This window comes from Doryrhamphus excisus, linkage group LG16 (assembly GCF_037039965.1).
Source record: "Doryrhamphus excisus strain RoL-2023G ecotype Guam linkage group LG16, RoL_Dexc_Guam_v1.1, whole genome shotgun sequence".
NCBI lineage: Eukaryota > Metazoa > Chordata > Actinopteri > Syngnathiformes > Syngnathidae > Doryrhamphus > Doryrhamphus excisus.
This window is the reverse complement of record NC_136372.1, coordinates 15701217-15716316: the sequence shown is the minus strand read 5'-3', so window position 1 is coordinate 15716316 and position 15100 is coordinate 15701217. Positions and strand designations below refer to the sequence as shown.

Genomic DNA, 15100 nt, shown 5'->3' with positions numbered 1-15100 from the left:
TTATTTTAAACGCTGATATCATTTAAACACATAAAATGTAATAACAAGCAAACATCAACACTTATTTCAATTTATGTCCATACGTTTGATGGTCAATATATTTACGTCAATTTCCTGACTTTACGACAGCACACCAGATTACGGCAGTGTTTGACAGACGGGCGCGGAATTTGTAAACAAAGTTAACATTCTTATTAAATAGTCGAAGACAGTACGAATAGAGTTGTTGTCGTTGTGCGTTTAATTTGTTAGCATTTCGTGTATTTTACAGACAGACGTGTTTACAAGTTAAACAAAAGCTGACAAAGTTAACTCTACAAAGACCTTTGAAGTTTTCCATACCAGTTCTCGCTAGCGCTTTTAGCTAACATGCTAACACAGTGGACAAACAGCAGCGGTACTGTGTGGGGAACAGGCTGCTTTTTTGAGTAGACGCCAGGCATGCAAGTATTGAACCGTCTCGCTAAATATCTGCTTCGACTGGAACGACAGAGACCAGGCGTCCAGCTGAGGTGTTCCACGGCTACAAACGACATGAACCGGAGAAGGGGTCAAATCAAGCGGGTGCTCTGCGTAGCCGAGAAGAATGACGCAGCTAAAGGCATCTCTGAAATTATGTCCAATGGAAGATCCAGGAGGGTTTGTGAAACTGTTTTGCAAGTGTATATTGTGTATCAATATTGTAGCAGTTACCATACTATGTTTTCTATTTTAGAGGGAAGGACTGTCCAAGTTTAACAAGATCTACGAGTATGAATATAATCTTTTTGGTCAGGTTTGTATACAAGATGAAATACACAATTTCTTCTTCAAAATGTGTTATCGCACTTTCTCTCATTGTTTCTTTATACAATCATCTGCCCCGTAGAATGTGACCGTAACAATGACATCAGTCTCAGGCCATTTACTGGGTTTTGAATTTAAGGCTCCATTCCAGAAATGGTAAGTTAGAAAAACATATGTACATAAAATATATCACTTACATGCTATAATGCTGATAATTGGATAACATTTTCCATCTAAAGGCACAGCTGCAATCCAGTGCTGTTGTTTGATGCTGAGGTAGAGAAGTACTGTCCAGATGGCATGGTACAAATTAAGGTACTTTTTTTTTTACCTTTCCCAGGAATCATAAACGTATCTAAATCAATTATGAAAACTTGTGCTCCATTGGTTGCTGTATTTGTGAGTAATGGTTGTTAAAAATTGTTTCAAAACTCCCATTTTGCTGTCCTGTCTCTGCAGCGTACGCTAGAGAAAGAGGTGAGGCATTGCGAGGCCTTGGTTATCTGGACTGACTGTGACAGAGAGGGAGAGAATATTGGCTTTGAAATTATCAATGTCTGTAAAACAGGTACCGTACGACTAAAGAAAATTTCATGCAAAACGTAACAATATTCTTGTGACGGTAAAACACCAAAAAGGGTACAGCTAACTCTGGTATGTGTGTATTAATATATTTTCAGTGAAGCCAAATATACAATTGTTCCGGGCAAAGTTTTCTGAAATCACACCCAATTCCATTCGAAGAGCTTGTGAGACGCTGTCCGAGCCAGATGTTAACATCAGCGATGCTGTTGATGTTCGCCAGGAGCTTGATCTGCGGATAGGTGAGCATGATCTTATTGCACTTAACGAGTAGTCACATGATGTAATCACTCTGATGATGTCACATTTCGCTCTATGCACATGTAGGTGCATCCTTCACCCGGTTCCAGACTCTTCGCCTGCAAAAGATCTTTCCACAGTCTCTGGCCAATCAGCTCATCTCTTATGGCAGCTGTCAGTTTCCTACACTGGGCTTCGTGGTGGAACGTTTCAAGGCCATCCAGGCTTTCATTCCCGAGATTTTCTACAAGATTAAAGGTGCACAAATACGCGCATATGCGTATTCAGGTTTGATGTTTTAATAGCGAATGTGTTCTGCTCATCTGCAACTTCTCTGCTTTCTTGTTGAAGTGCTGCACGAAGTGGAGGAGGACACTGTGGAGTTTGGATGGAAAAGGAATCGTCTTTTCAACCACACGGCTTGCTTGGTGCTCTACCAGATCTGTATGGAGGTATGCCAGCTATCTGTTTTCTTACGTATGTATGAATAAACATAAGTCCACTTTTGCAGAAAGCACTAAGAAGTTTTGATTGAGCAATTTATACATTCCATACACTTATCCACTCTGTCACAAGTCTAACTTTGGTTTGCATTGAAGTCTGTCTAATTTCAGTAGCCGGCATTGCTAGCAGATGACAAGTGTCGCCTGAAACCATGACTGTATGTGAAGAACACTTGGTGTACATGAGATTGTTGCCAAATTACTCAGAGTTGAGTAGATCGTAATCATCTTCAGATGCCTGGTAGAGTTTACCAAATAGTGCACACCATAAAAATGAGCTGCACAGGACACAACATGCGCCGCACTGCCCTGGACAGTTAGTTTCACTTTTTTGTTTTGCAACTTAACCCAAAATAATGACTAAACAATATTATGAGCCAGTTCGAAACTTTTTCCCCTCTAAATAGCTAATTTTGCCCACCAAAATATGTTGCCAAATCCACCCTCCAGCTCAGGGTTTGGGCACTGAATCAAACACAGCTGTGGATACCCATTAATGAAATGATTGTAAATGGGAACGTTTTATTCATCACAACATTTTGCTGGCACAATGCATAAATGATTCATGCAGTGAAGCAGGCTACAGAAAATACATTTACTGTGTTATTTTATCTCTGTTATGGTGTTTATCTCAGGGCTGTATGAAACCAGCAAGGCACCATGGTTGCCGCCCACTCTCTGTGCATGTGTGTGTCATTTTGAGTGCCTATTTGCATCCTTCTTTTTTTGCCACAGCTCAAAAACACAACTCTAAATTTGAGTTGTGTACAAATATATATGAACAATTATAAGAATGATGTGTAATGTTTGTTATTGGGTTAAGGTTAGTATTGAGAGGTGTAATACTTACCGTATTTCACTACAAGGCAGGCAATGAATGATGCTGTGCAGTTTACTACAACTACACTACTAAATTATAAATGTATTGTTAAGTGGTCAGTGAGTGCACAAAGACAAACACCAGAATATTTTTTTATCCGTTCCTAGGATCCCATAGCAACAGTCACCTCAGTAACAAGTAAGCCCAAGAGCAAATGGAGACCGCTGCCTTTGGACACTGTGGTAAAGTCAAACTTTTAAACATTTGCCTGTTTATTTTGATATCTGTCTCAGTAAGTAGTCTTAGGATTTTCCTTCTCTTTTCTTAACAGGAACTGGAAAAACTTGCATCTCGTAAGTTGAGAATAAGTGCTAAGGAGACCATGAAAATAGCAGAAAAACTTTACACACAAGGGTGAGTTATGTTTTGTTTTGTCAATTTTGGGTGGACTACAATAAACACTACATTGTTTTTCTGTGTAGCTACATCAGCTACCCTCGTACGGAAACAAATATCTTCCCAGCATCCCTCGCTCTAGCCCCGCTGGTGGAGCAGCACTTACCGAGCCCCGACTGGGGCCTGTTCGCCCAGAGGGTGCTTGACCAACCTGGGGGTCCCAACCCACGACAGGGCAAAAATTCTGACCAAGCCCATCCCCCTATACACCCGACTAAATACACAAGCACACTGCAGGTAGGCACAAGCCCAAATAAAAGTAAATATCTCCACCCTGCTGCTTTTTTAACATGTACTTCTGCTGTGTTCAGGGCAATGAAGGACGTGTGTATGAATTCATCGTCCGCCACTTCCTGGCTTGTGTATCACAGGATGCTTTGGGGCAGGAGACCATTGTGGACATTGACATTGCTCAGGAGAAGTTTTCCGCATCGGGGCTCATGATCATTGCGAGGAATTATCTCGATGTTTATCCCTATGACAGGTGGAGCGCTAAGGTAAAGATTTTGTTGTTGTTTTAAAATGATGGAAGACTCTAAGGATGCTAGTTTATATGTGCTAGGTGATTCCAGTTTATGAACAAGGCACCCAGTTCCAGCCCTCAGCTATAGAGATGGTGGATGGTGAGACGAGTCCTCCACAGCTGCTCACGGAAGCAGACCTCATATCGCTGATGGAGAAGCATGGCATTGGTACAACACACACACACACAGTATATGCATTTTGCAACATTTTCATTCATATATATATATATATATATATATATATACACACACATATAATATGTATATACATATAATGAAGAATGCTTGAAATCCATTCATGGACATTTAAACCATCATAATTGTGTTAAACAGGCACAGACGCAACACATGCTGAGCACATAGAAACCATTAAGAGTCGCATGTACGTGGGCCTAACACCTGACCAGAGGTTTCTCCCTGGGGAACTTGGCATGGGACTGGTGGAGGGTATGTACACCGGCTCGCACTGCAGACTATAGCGGTGAGAAGTTTTTGAACTCAAAGAAGTTCCCGCTGTCTCTCTGCGTAGGTTACAACGCCATGGGCTATGAAATGTCGAAACCCCACCTGCGAGCTGAATTGGAGGCGGACCTCAAGCTGGTGTCGGAGGGCAGGAAGGACAAATGGAGCGTGTTACAGCACCACATTCAGAAATACAAAGCTGTCTTCATTGAGTCCGTCAGGAAGGCAAAGAAGTTAGTTTTTGTGTTGTGCAGAAGTACAATGAGTGCAATTAGGTTCACTGTAAAAAAAAAGGTTCTTTTCTGTCCCACTTCAGGTTAGATGAAGCACTGTCGCCATATTTGGGGCCTGCTCTGGAGATCCCTGAAGCTGAGCAGCAAGACATGGAGATCCCACTGCCTGTCAGAAAGTGCCCACACTGTGGACGGGACATGGTGCTGAAGAAGAAGCGGGAAGGAAACAGGTATCAGCCATTCTCAAATGATTTCAAATGTTTCATCCCACTTGGAAAACCCACTGATGCTCTTATTCGACATCTACTAATATAATTTTTACCCCTCCCTCGCAGTAAGTACCTGTCCTGTCTGGGCTTCCCAGCCTGCAAAACAGCTGTATGGTTTCCTGACACCGTACTGGAGGTCAGCAGAGATGACAGCATTTGTTCCACATGTCAGCCGAGACCCGTTCACATGTGAGTCTTTCACACAGTTGAATGTCCAAAGAGTTGCACTTAATATTCAAATACACCACGAAATTGGACTTCCATACAGTATGCGAATGTTGAGTGAGGATGCAAAGCCATAATAAACACAAAAAGAAATAGCATAAATCCAATAAATTTGTGTCAGACACCCAAAAATATTAACAAATAGTATAGTAAATAATTATACTTTTACATGCTGAAAACAATGTCAAATAATTATAAATGATGATTAGATGGAGGTTATTGTTGATATAGACTTTCTGTACATCCTGGCGAGATTTAATTCTATACTTTCAACTTTTTCAGCCCCATGGCGGGTTATTTAGCAGGCGCATTATGCAGCAATGTGCAATGAAAACTGAAGGTTGACCGGATTAAACACTGTATCCCATGACTAGTACATCCACAGCACAGCCAAGCGCCCCCCAAGGGGTGGTGAGGAGTGTATGGTTGGCTGTTTCAACAGTTGGATAAGATGTTCTGATAGTTGCTGTGAAGGTCATACTTCTAGTTGCCAGTGCTGCACTCCTTTTATGTTAATCATGTATATTTGACAACACAATTCTCGCTTTGTGCAAGCCTTTCAAGGTGCATGAACCTCTGGCCAATCACCTGATGAGTTATTATTAGGCAACTGCATCAGTTCCTACTGTGTCTGAAGGTGAAAGTGATGTTGAAGATAATTTACTCTCATCCCAGTCCACACTCGCAGTGACTAGTCATTATGCCATATAGCAATTCTAGACAGTATTATCTTCGCAAAGGCAGCTTTGGATCTTTTTAGATTCTACAGGTGGATATAATGTTGTGGCCGGTGTGTCTGCGTGTTAGTTGAAGTAAGTAAGACATATTCTATACAAAAAAAAAGAATCCTGTTTGCATCAGTGGGTGTTAACCCAGTAAACCACACGCCAGAGCACAGTCCAAATATAGGGCACATTTGGCAAGCAGCAATCCAGAGTGCTCCACACCAGCATCTGTTGCCACAGCAACTAATCAGATGTACCCACCTCAAAGCTCAAATGCAGCACTTGGCTGAAAAATCGTTTTTTTTTTCCCCCTATCCGGCAGTTTGTGCATGTTCTTTTACTTATAGAACAATGAAGATATGTTTTCTGTCAGGGACACTTTTCTCATCACCATGGCAACTTCTTCGCTAAACTTTTGTTCCCTTAGACACTATTTGAAAACAACACATGTCTCTTGAGTCCCTTTTTAAAATACATAAAAATAAAATACATTGATTAAGGACCTCAAACGATGAGCGAATTCAAGAAACAATACAAGCAGTTGATGTTTGCTAAATACAAGGAGTCTTGAACCAGTCATGATGTCCTTTATATATCACTATATTGACACTTACTATGGTACACATTATGTCATTGGATGGTCATATCACCTCGTACTTTGGTACGAGGTACTTTATTAAAAAAAAACAAAAAAAAAAACAAACTGTATTATGGAAAGCAGGAAGTGAACAAATGTAACAGTTACTGATTGTAAAAGTACCAGATGGAGGGGTAAGATTTAATAAGCTTTGCTTCTTCCTACTCCTTTTGGACATGTGGAACTGTGAACTGATTATGGGATGCACTCAATTGTAATCTGATGCATGTTCAAATGAAATAAAACCATAACCATAATCAATCTGTATCATCCGGGCTTGTAATGTATGAAATTAGTCATATACAGTATTGATATTTCAACCACGCTACCTCGGTTTCCTGCTCTGTTATTGGTTGTACTCTGACTTTAGATGCTTTATTATGTACCCTAACAACATGGATGTCCAAAATTTGTGGGCAATTTGAACATTAGAACGAGACACTCTGCTGCACGCAGGGATCACTTCAGGTGCAATACTACAAGCCGCAAGTGATCTGCTTTGGTGATCTGCGTTGAAAAGCATTAATCAGCAACAAGTAGTGCTACGACCCAATAATAAAAAAAAGTTGCGGGCAGCACTTTGGACACTTTTCTGTACGGTTGTACTTTACAGTGGTGTTTTTTCCATTAAATGTGGGTGTACCTAATGTTTGCATTTGTGTCCTTCAGGTTAAAGTTCAAGTTCCGCCGGGGCAGCCTACCCGCCATGATGCCTTTAGAGTTTGTTGGCTGCATCGGTGGATGTGATGAAACTCTCAGAGAAGTGCTGGACTTAAAGTACCTAATGTCAGGAGGAGGGAGAGGAGGAGGAGGAGAAGAACCCCGCTCAAGTACCACAAGATCAGCACCAAGATCAAACCCTCGACCTTCCGCTCCGCTTTCTGCCCTCTCATGGCCCCCGCAGCCTCGCCCACCACCAGGCGGCAGTAGTATCAGCGCTGAAAACAACAGTGATGTCATTGTGTGTAACTGCGGTCAGGATGCAATCCTGCTGACTGTGCGCAAAGATGGTCCCAACCAAGGTCGCCAGTTCTACAAGTGCAATTCAGGAACTTGTAATTTCTTCCTTTGGGCAGATCAGCCAAGCCAGCAGGCGTCTCAGCAGGGTCGAGGGCCTGCGCCGCCGCCTCAGTCAAGGATCTCAGAGCTTCCGCGGCCATCTCTGGGGTTCAGGAACACCGCGGAAGGAGATGGCGGCTGGCCTGAAGAGGGCGCAGGAGGCATAGTGTGTAACTGTAATGAGGCAGCAGTGACACGCACCGTGCTGAAAGACGGACCGAACAAGGGCCGGAAGTTTCACACCTGTGGGAAACCCAGAGACCAGCAATGTAACTTCTTTCAGTGGGCTGATGAAAACGCCCCACCACAAGGCAAGACACGCGCACCTGCAGTAGATGAATGTGTAGTTATTTTTAACTTAGTAAAAAGTTAAATATAACCTGCCCTAAATATCACTCGCCCTCATTATGTTGGCCTTAGAAAAACAAAATAAGATCCTGTTCTGCAAATGGGACATAATAAAAAAAAAATTTGCTACTTCCACTTAAGAAATAAATATCACATATTTATGTATCCCATACATAACAATAAAAAGATAATACAGAGAATTAGTTTTTACATAGTTTTAACATAATTATCCAACATCACGGAACATTTCATGGTGTGAAGCTTTGCTGCATGCTTTGAATGGGAACACGTAGCACCATCTAGTGGCCAAATAGACTAATTAAACATTAAAAGCCAGTTGTCCAAATTAACATAAAGGATTGCTTAGTTTAGGGATCAAAAAGGGCTTTTTAAATTTGTTTTAAAGGGCTGTTTTTGGCAGTTTTTTTTAAAATAACTTTACAATTAGTCTATGAATTTATATATATATATATATATATATATATATATATATATATCGCGTAACATTTGACACGCAGAGAACAGTAAAAGGTGTGAAGCTTTGCTGCATGCTTTGAATGGGAACATGTAGCACCATCTAGTGGCCAAATAGACTAATTAAACATTGAAAGCCAGTTGTCTAAATTAAAATAAAGGATTGCTTAGTTTAGGGATCAAAAAGGGCTTTTTTGGCAGTTTTTTTAATAATAACTTATAACTAATTTTAGGATTATTTGAGGAAATCTATGAATGAATTTGACCTATATTCATTTAACACTGCCAAAAATGACCCTGGGATCTTTTAAGGTTTAATTCAATTTAATATTTTTTTTAATCTGATGATGTAACTACATAAATTGTGAACAAAAAGCATCTTGCTGTAAAATATTTTGCTGCACAATTCATTGCTCCATGACATATTTTTGACATTTCTGCAACTTGTTTGCAGTTCATTTGTACTAGCAATCATCTCTCAGTGTCTTCGGAAATTTCTCATTACTTAACCATAAAGACGACACAACATCCCTATCTTGCTGAGACGCGGCATGAAGACTCTTGTTGTGTTTTGACCTCTCTTCCTCTCCATCAGGTGCCGTTGCGGTTGGCAGGTTTAACGGGGGGAAGAAGGGAAGGAAGATAACGGGGGACAAACCCCCCGCTGCCAAGAAACCTCGTTCCTGCGGCATCTGCCACATGCCAGGACACACGCGCGTCAGCTGTCCTCAGCGGTGACAGCAGCGAGCCCCCCACACCCCCACCCATCTGTAGGGTCTGGGACCCGTGACACGACTCTTTGCATCCTTCACATACAATGCAACACCTGCAAAGGACCTTCGTGTGCCTTAGACAGCTATTCCGAAAAGGAGGGGACCACTTTTAAATGTGTAGTGAGAAGATTCATAAGAGTCAACAGCTGTCCTTGGCTCCTGTGAAGCACCCATTCATTGCCTTTCGCTTTATTCGTCATCCTGCGAGCAACCACCAGAAGAGCTTCACTCCAGTTTGAGAGCTGGCGGCTTTCATTTTAAAGGAAAATGCATTGGCATGCAAACGTAATCTTCTTGAGATTCTGACATTTTCAGCATAACATCTTTTAAACCCGGCTGCACGGCGGTCAAGTGGTTAGCGCGTAGACCTCACAGCTAGGAGACAAGGGTTCAATTCCACTTTCGGCCGTCTATGTGTGGAGTTTGCATGTTCTCCCCGTGCATGCGTGGGTTTTCTCCGGGTACTCCGGTTTCCTCCCACATTCCAAAAACATGCTAGGTTTAATTGGCGACTCCAAATTGTCCATAGGTATGAATGTGAGTGTGAATGGTTGTTTGTCTATATATGTCCTGTGATTGGCTGGCCACCAGTCCAAGGTGTACCCCGCCTCTTGCCCCGAAGACAGCTGGGATAGGCTCCAGCACCCCCCGCGACCCTTGTGAAGATAAGCAGTACAAAATGAATGAATGAATGAGTTCTCCTATTTTGTGTGGAAGTGGTAACTTTTTGGCTTCTTATTTTGTCTTTCCCCACCCTCGGTCATCTCTGTGTGGAGATTGCATGTTCTCCCCGTGCATGCGTGGGTTTTCTCCGGGTACTCAAAACATGCTAGGTTAATTGGCGACTCCAAATTGTCCATAGGTATGAATGTGAGTGTGAATGGTTGTTTGTCTATATGTGCCCTGTGATTGGCTGGCCACCAGTCCAAGGTGTACCTGTCTTGCCTGAAGACAGCTGGGATAGGCTCCAGCTCCCCCGTGACCTTTGTGAGGATAAGCAGTACAAAATGAATGAATCTTTTAAACCCATATTTTGTAGGAGTAGACTTTATGGGTTGGGAAAGAGACTTGTAACTAGGATATTTAAAATATTCAAATTTTAATATGACCAACTGGTAATAAATATGTATATGTTAGAGCATTCCATTGTTCCGTTTTAATGCTTTTGGTTTCAGTTGTGGTAATCATGTTCTTCTCTGGAAATGATTCAGTTTTGGTTTTTATCCTGACTCATAGTCTCACAATTAGATTGCAGACAGCAGCAAAACTAACCTTTTTTGATATTTCAGGCTACATGGAATACCAGTTCATATTTTTGGAGCTTTAATAATTCTGCAGTTTGTTTGCATTGCTATACTGCACATCCCATATGGAATTAATTCATGAAGTTAAAAATACTGCCAATCATGCAATCTGTCAGAATGTGTAACTCAGCAATGCATACTTCCTTACCACATAAACTTTGTGCACTTTTTTGCAGGCTTTTATTCCCAGATGTGCGGTTCGATTCCTGCAGCCCTGCAGGTTCGAGTTATTTAGCGAGAAACGCGTGGATTCCCGGTATGGGACCTTCTTTTTTTTTTTTTTTTTTTTTAATGTTCTTGATATTCCAGAGAAGCAGCGCTGATCTTCCTTTACTGGCACGTTCGGTGAGTCACGCGTGAGTCATCACGAGTGGGCGCTAATGGTCCTGCAGTGTTGTTTTTGTGCTCCCAAATCCACACATATATACACACACACTGCCAGTATCCGGGCAGATAACAAGTCATGTGATACTTGCGTGTTTTTTTTTCTCTCTCCTTGATAGTAATAACGTCTTTCTTACGGGAAGTGGCAGACTGTTTCCTTGCAAACGTTCCCTGCAGGAGGAGGAGGAGGAGGAGGAGGAGGAGCGCATCGAGACGACGCTGCAGCGCGATGACGTCACCAAGTCAGTAACCCTACTTTCAGAATATGCTCAAGGCTACGAGCACACCAGTAGAGTAGTTTTGTCAAGTTTAGAAAACAAAACTAGAAAGAAATACAGACCTCCTTTTTCACTATATAACATTGAGATATGCAGGAAATACAGAAAAAAGTGTTGTGTAAATTAGTTTTATTATAAATTTGCATGACAAAGCCTTCATATAGTGCACCTGAAACATAATATTTTGTTATGTGACAGCATTATTTTTTATTACCTAAAAATTCTACACACAACGACCTGTAACAAAACATTCTTTCTTTTTTTTTTTACATTATTTTCAATTATAAAATTTAAAGTGGAAACCTCCCACACCCTCATCAGGGGGTCCCAGAAGGACCCAGAAATGCAGAAAAAGATTTTGTTGAAAAAGTTGAACAAAAAGTAAAAAAAAAAAAAACAAAGTCTAACCCGTTACCATTTTTTTCCAAAAATCAACACCTGAATTTTTTTTTTTTTAATTTCTTTTTTTAATTTAAAAAAAAAAAAAAACAAAGGCTAACCCCTTACGTTTTTTCCAAAAATCGACACCTGAAAAAATTTTTCTTTTTCTGCTTTTCTCGGTCCTTCTGGGACCCCCGATGAGGGTGTGGAAGGTTTCCACTTCATTCCACATCAGAAAACTGCAATTTAAAAGAGTTGAAAAAAAAGTTGGAAAAAAAAACAAAGGCTAACCCCTTACCTTTTTTTCCCCAAAAATCAACACCTTAAAAAAAATCTTCTTTTTCTGCATTTTTTGGTCCTTCCGGGACCCCCGATGAGCGTGTGGAAGGTTTCCACTTCATTCCACATCAGAAAACTGCAATTTAAAAGAGTTGAAAAAAAAGTTTGAAAAAAAAACAAAGGCTAACCCCTTACCTTTTTTCCCCCCAAAAATCAACACCTTAAAAAAAATCTTCTTTTTCTGCATTTTTTGGTCCTTCCGGGATTCCCGATGAGGGTGTGGAAGGTTTCCACTTCATTCCACATCAGAAAACTGCAATTTAAAAGAGTTGAAAAAAAAAAAATAATTTCATTATGGAATAAGGCTGTATAAAATGTGAATATGGAAATAGTAAAGCTTTGGGTGAACTTTCTGGATGCATTATAACTACTGCAGGGGTGTCTAAAGTACGGCCCGGGGGATATTTGGAGCACACAGGTTGTTTTTTATTGGAAAAATTATCTTCCACTTATGGAAGAGTGTAGGGTCCAGTCACTCGTGCATCTAAGGGTTAAATATTCAGGTTTGAGGTTTATTAACAGTGGGGGGTGGGGGGGGTGGTGATCTGGTCTCAGGATGACATAAGAAGAGTCTCATTGGATGCCGCATTGCTGCTTTCTTTCTTATGATCTCACTTCTCGGAAAAAGTCTGACACTTCCACAACCATTCCACGTTTAACGGGACTTCTTTGTTTGTGTTAATTGCTATTTTTACTCTGTGGGGGGTCTTTAAAAATGAAATATCATTCAATATTTTTCTTCCGATTACTAATTCTATTGATCGTCGCGGTATTGCTGCACTTTTTTTTCCCCATATTTCTGATTTCCATATTTGCTGCACTTATAGGTCAGAGGTCAACAGCAAGCATGGATCCCTGTTCATCCCCTGAGCTGCTTATCAACCCTTCCTGCTGTCTCATCATCATCATCATCATCATCATCATCCAGCTTTTCAGTTGTTGCTGTAGAAACAGTTGCCATGGCGACCGGTGCCCGTAAGTGATGCAAGCATTCCAGGTGCATGCAGACCATAACGGGAGCTCATGTAAGTGCTTAATTTTACTGTAAATGGAGGAGAAGAGTGGACTTGTCGTGCTCCTTGCGTTCATCATGTCAAAGTACTCCCACAGAGTACTTTGTGTGTGTTGTAGTACTCAGGTACAAGAAAGTTCCAGTACGGAAATGTTGAAGTGGAGTTTAACACGTTTGCATGAAAGGCACCAAGCAAGCATTGTAATCTCTCTGTAGACATGTTGCTTAGCATTAAGATGGAAGTATCGCTTTTGCTCTTTAGTGCTATATTTGGATCAAAGATGGCCGCAAGGGGTGAACAGTATCACCAGAGTACAGCGGGGCTTTCATTTCAATTGCAGATTGTGATCTTTCCTGGCTGTGTAACTGTAACTACTAACAAGTACGACTCCCTCCACCTTTCAGCTGCAAATTGAAGACTTTGTCGATGCTAAAAATACAATCCTGACTTCATCATTCATGTAGTATTTTTGCTGGAAGACTCGTTTGCTTGTTATGATGCTAATATGAATACATATACATCTATTGCTTTTTCTTGGGCTTTTTTGTGGCGTCCTAATAACCATGTAGAACTAGCACTTAGGTTAGGCTTGGTTGCCCAGGACAAAATGAGCAATAGAATGAATTCATATGTACTTATATTTTGTTTTTATTGTGTTATTCATTTTATTATGACATGAAATACGCCATTTTTATGAATTCAGGCAGCACCACTAGGTGACAGTATGGTTCTACACCACCTTCCTGTTCCCGCTCCATTCAGTCGTCTTCAAGTGGTAAGTACGTAGTTTTACTTTATTTTAGTTACATTTTTAAGCGATTTACTTTATAACTTTATTATAGAAGTGAAGTGGGTACTAGGATCTCCGATGAAGGTGTGGGAAGTTTCCGCATCCTCCTGCACCTGAAAAGGGCAGTTGAAAAAATTTGACAAAAAAACTCCCACACCCTCATCAGGGGTGCTAACAGGACCCAAAAATGCAAAAATTCAGTTTTTTTTCAAACTTTTTTAAATAGCAGTTTTCTGATGTGGAATGAAGTGGAAACCTCCCACACCCTCATCGGGGGTCCCGGTAGGACCTAGAAATGCAGGGAAAAAAAAAATAATTTTGAGGTGTTGATTTTTGGAAAAAAAGGTAAGGGGTTAGCCTTTGTTTTTTTCTTTTGTTCCTTACATTTTTTTTTAAAAAAGCAACACTTCAAAATTTTTTTCTTTTTTTGCATTTCTAGGTTCTTCCGGGACCACTGATGAGCGCGTGGGAGGTTTCCACTTCATTCCACATCAGAAAACTGCAATTTCAAAGACTTGAAAAAGTTGAAAAAAAACAAAGGCTAACCCCTTACCTTTTTTTTCCAAAAATCAACACCTGAATTTTTTTTCTTTTTTTGCATTTCTAGGTTCTTCCGGGACCCCCGATGAGCGTGTGGGAGGTTTCCACTTCATTCCACATCAGAAAACTACAATTTGAAGGAGTTGAAAAAAAAAGTTGGAAAAAAAACAAAGGCTAACCCCTTACGTTTTTTCCAAAAATCGACACCTGAAAAAAATTGTCTTTTTTTGCATTATGGGTCCTTCCGGGACCCCCAATCATGGTGTGGGAGGTTTCCACTTCATTCCACATCAGAAAACTACAATTTGAAGGAGTTGAAAAAAAAAGTTGGAAAAAAAAACCCAAGGCTAACCCCTTACGTTTTTTCCAAAAATCGACACCTGAAATTTCTTTTCTTTTTTTGCATTTATGGGTCCTTCCGGGACCCCCGATGAGCGTGTGGGAGGTTTCCACTTCATTCCACATCAGAAAACTACAATTTGAAGGAGTTGAAAAAAAAAGTTGGGAAAAAAACCAAGGCTAACCCCTTACGTTTTTTCCAAAAATCGACACCTGAAAAAAATTGTCTTTTTTTGCATTTATGGGTCCTTCCGGGACCCCCGATGAGCGTGTGGGAGGTTTCCACTTCATTCCACATCAGAAAACTACAATTTGAAGGAGTTGAAAAAAAAAGTTGGGAAAAAAAAACCAAGGCTAACCCCTTACGTTTTTTCCAAAAATCGACACCTGAAAAAAATTGTCTTTTTTTGCATTTATGGGTCCTTCCGGGACCCCCGATGAGCGTGTGGGAGGTTTCCACTTCATTCCACATCAGAAAACTGCAATTTAAAGGAGTTGAAAAAAAAAGTTGGGAAAAAAAAAAACAAAGGCTAACCCCTTACGTTTTTTCCAAAAATCGACACCTGAAAATTTTTTTCTTTTTTTGCATTTATGGGTCCTTCCGGGACCCCCGATG

At 40.8% G+C, this 15100-nt stretch overlaps 1 protein-coding gene across 2 annotated transcripts; it reads left to right on the top strand.

Moving 5' to 3' along the window:
- The first annotated feature begins 146 nt into the window (after positions 1 to 146).
- top3a (DNA topoisomerase III alpha) lies at positions 147 to 10538 on the top strand. 2 transcript variants are annotated; one of them, XM_058050458.2, is made up of 19 exons: positions 147 to 639; positions 716 to 775; positions 869 to 942; positions 1026 to 1101; positions 1246 to 1354; positions 1467 to 1610; positions 1696 to 1866; positions 1960 to 2060; positions 3099 to 3173; positions 3263 to 3345; positions 3414 to 3624; positions 3699 to 3884; positions 3950 to 4079; positions 4245 to 4358; positions 4441 to 4606; positions 4690 to 4836; positions 4942 to 5064; positions 7132 to 7832; positions 8939 to 10538. In XM_058050458.2, exons 1-19 carry the CDS (start codon positions 442 to 444, stop codon positions 9079 to 9081), a joined length of 3012 nt encoding a protein of 1003 aa, XP_057906441.2. In that variant the 5' UTR covers positions 147 to 441; the 3' UTR covers positions 9082 to 10538. The 2 variants fall into 2 exon arrangements, with proteins under 2 accessions (XP_057906441.2, XP_057906442.2); XM_058050459.2 differs by having other exon boundaries at positions 443 to 639; positions 716 to 770.
- Positions 10539 to 15100: the final 4562 nt, after the last annotated feature.